This window comes from Portunus trituberculatus, chromosome 3 (genome assembly GCF_017591435.1).
Source record: "Portunus trituberculatus isolate SZX2019 chromosome 3, ASM1759143v1, whole genome shotgun sequence".
Taxonomy (NCBI): Eukaryota; Metazoa; Arthropoda; class Malacostraca; order Decapoda; family Portunidae; genus Portunus; species Portunus trituberculatus.
Window position 1 is genome coordinate 2,590,975 of NC_059257.1, and position 2,220 is coordinate 2,593,194.

At 36.8% G+C, this 2,220-nt stretch overlaps 1 protein-coding gene across 1 annotated transcript; it reads left to right on the forward strand.

Annotated features, from left to right (window-relative positions):
- LOC123508431 lies at positions 1-967 on the forward strand. The gene is made up of 3 exons (XM_045262172.1): positions 1-154; positions 341-444; positions 902-967. Exons 1-3 carry the CDS (start codon positions 1-3, stop codon positions 965-967), a joined length of 324 nt encoding a protein of 107 aa, XP_045118107.1.
- Positions 968-2,220: the final 1,253 nt, after the last annotated feature.

The following is a 2,220-nucleotide window of genomic DNA, read 5'->3' on the forward strand; positions in this document are numbered from 1 at the left end:
ATGTGGCGGAGTGGAGGCATGGTCAAGGGACAGGTGAACGGGCTGGCCAGTCCAGCAGATTGGCGTGTGGGGTGTGGAAGGATACTTGTGACGCTGGAGTGGATTGGAGGGCGTGTTGTGCATCTGTGCCGCTACTATCCGGGTTTGCTGGAAGGTATGTAGTGTGAATTCAGGGACTATGTGATAGTCCGCCATATTTATTTTGTTCCGCTCGTAGCCAAGGATTTGGTAGTGCGTATTTCCTGCTTGTGTGAGACGATATTGAAGACAAAGTGGTTTACGTATGATTTGTGATGATGATGGATTATGATTTGTATGTCACTGTAACCGTTTGTTGCAGCGGTAGATGGTTGGATACGTGATGGGGTGTTTATGCTGTGGGGACGCTGTGTATATTTACCTTGTTTGGGATCTTCTCTCCGGGACATCTGTGTCGTCAATACTGTGAGTCATTATTACTGACAGGTACTGGTTGGTTCATTATTATTGGTTGTTATCAGTACATACTTGTATTATTATTTGTAAATCCTGCTTTATCCAGCTACCTGTGATAGTATTGTTGGTCTATTAGCAGTCATTAACTGCTACTTCCTCTGATTCTTTATATTGAATGTGATGTGAATTAAGTGATAATTGAATGTGATATTCTAAGATCACTTTGAGGTAACATCCTACACATGGATTATTAAGGTTGTGAGCAAGGCTTGTTTTGGGTTAGTCTATTAGCAGTCATTAACTGCTACTACCTCTGATTCTTTATATTGAATGTGATGTGAATTAAGTGATAATTGAATGTGATATTCTAAGATTACTTTGAGGTAACATCCTACACATGGATTATTAAGGTTGTGAGCAAGGCTTGTTTTGGGAATTCGTGGTGAGTGTTACATATTGTTCACAGGTTGAATCTTTGCCCAATAAACGGACTGATGCAACAGCGCTTTTGATGCCCTGGAGATATATATAGTGCCGGGGACACTTAATACTAAGTTATTAATAATATTACAAATGTAACTACGACACACGTGGGATGGGACATGAAATCTTATTATGACCGTCATACAGACGTACAAAGATACCGTATTTGGTGAGAGAGAGAGAGAGAGAGAGAGAGAGAGAGAGAGAGAGAGAGAGAGAGAGAGAGACGGTAATCAGCCTTGAATTAAAAATACTAAATTCAATTGATGCGTAATTAGAAGTCTAACACGAATTTTTCACTCCAGTCAGCAGAGGGAGAACTGAGCTGTTTCATTAATGTAACGACTGTAGTAATGTCAAGCAAATAATTTTTAATTACGTCCACGCCACTCCTATTGTGACGACTGCCAATGATTTTGAACCTGTGAGAGAGATGAATGCATTATGTTTCCACAGTACCATCTCCGTTCTTCGTCCGGGCAGATAGCGGTGATTATCCTCTCTCTGTGATCGATATCCTGTGTGTATTTTGTTAGGCTAATGTACGTATAGTAAAAAATAGGGAAATTGATATTATCTTGGTGGTGTTGGGAGAAGCGAAGGGGGAACTGTAGCCAACCACGGTATCATCCCACCACCCTCTGGTACGTTTTTCCCATAAAAAAAAAAAAAATTAATAATAACAATAATATAAATAAATAAATAAGAAAAAATAAATAAAATAAATAAATAAATAAATAAATAAATAAATGAATACAATATGATAAAAAATAAATAAAATAAAAAGTTTTCCGTCCCACATGTCAATTAGTGAATGCCCTTGAGAAAATAAATGCGTATCGCGCGTGTCGTTGCAAGAACAGTGCCAGTGAAGAAAAGTACAGTAATGTTGAGTGAAGTACGGGATTATGCTATGTAATTTTTTCTTGTGTTTACTTTATGGTGAGTGGTCTATTATTTTCCGGTGAACCGTACTGTAAGTAAAAAAAACGACGTGATTGTGTGGAGAAAGTTCCCATCATGATATTCAAGCAGGTTATTTGTTTATTTGTTTATTTTGTTTACTTATTTATTTATTTTTATTCTCTAATTATATTTATTGCAAAGTATTGTGAATCTGTATTCTTGGGTCAGTCATTTAAAATCATAACCAGTGCCTTAAGAAAAATTCACATTTGAAGGATTCCACGCAAATTTTTTTTTTTTTTTTTTTATTTATTGCATTAGCTCTAGACTCTCGAATACAGAATTTTCTTGTGAATTGGATAATAATGTACTCTACCTTTTCGGGATGTACTATTA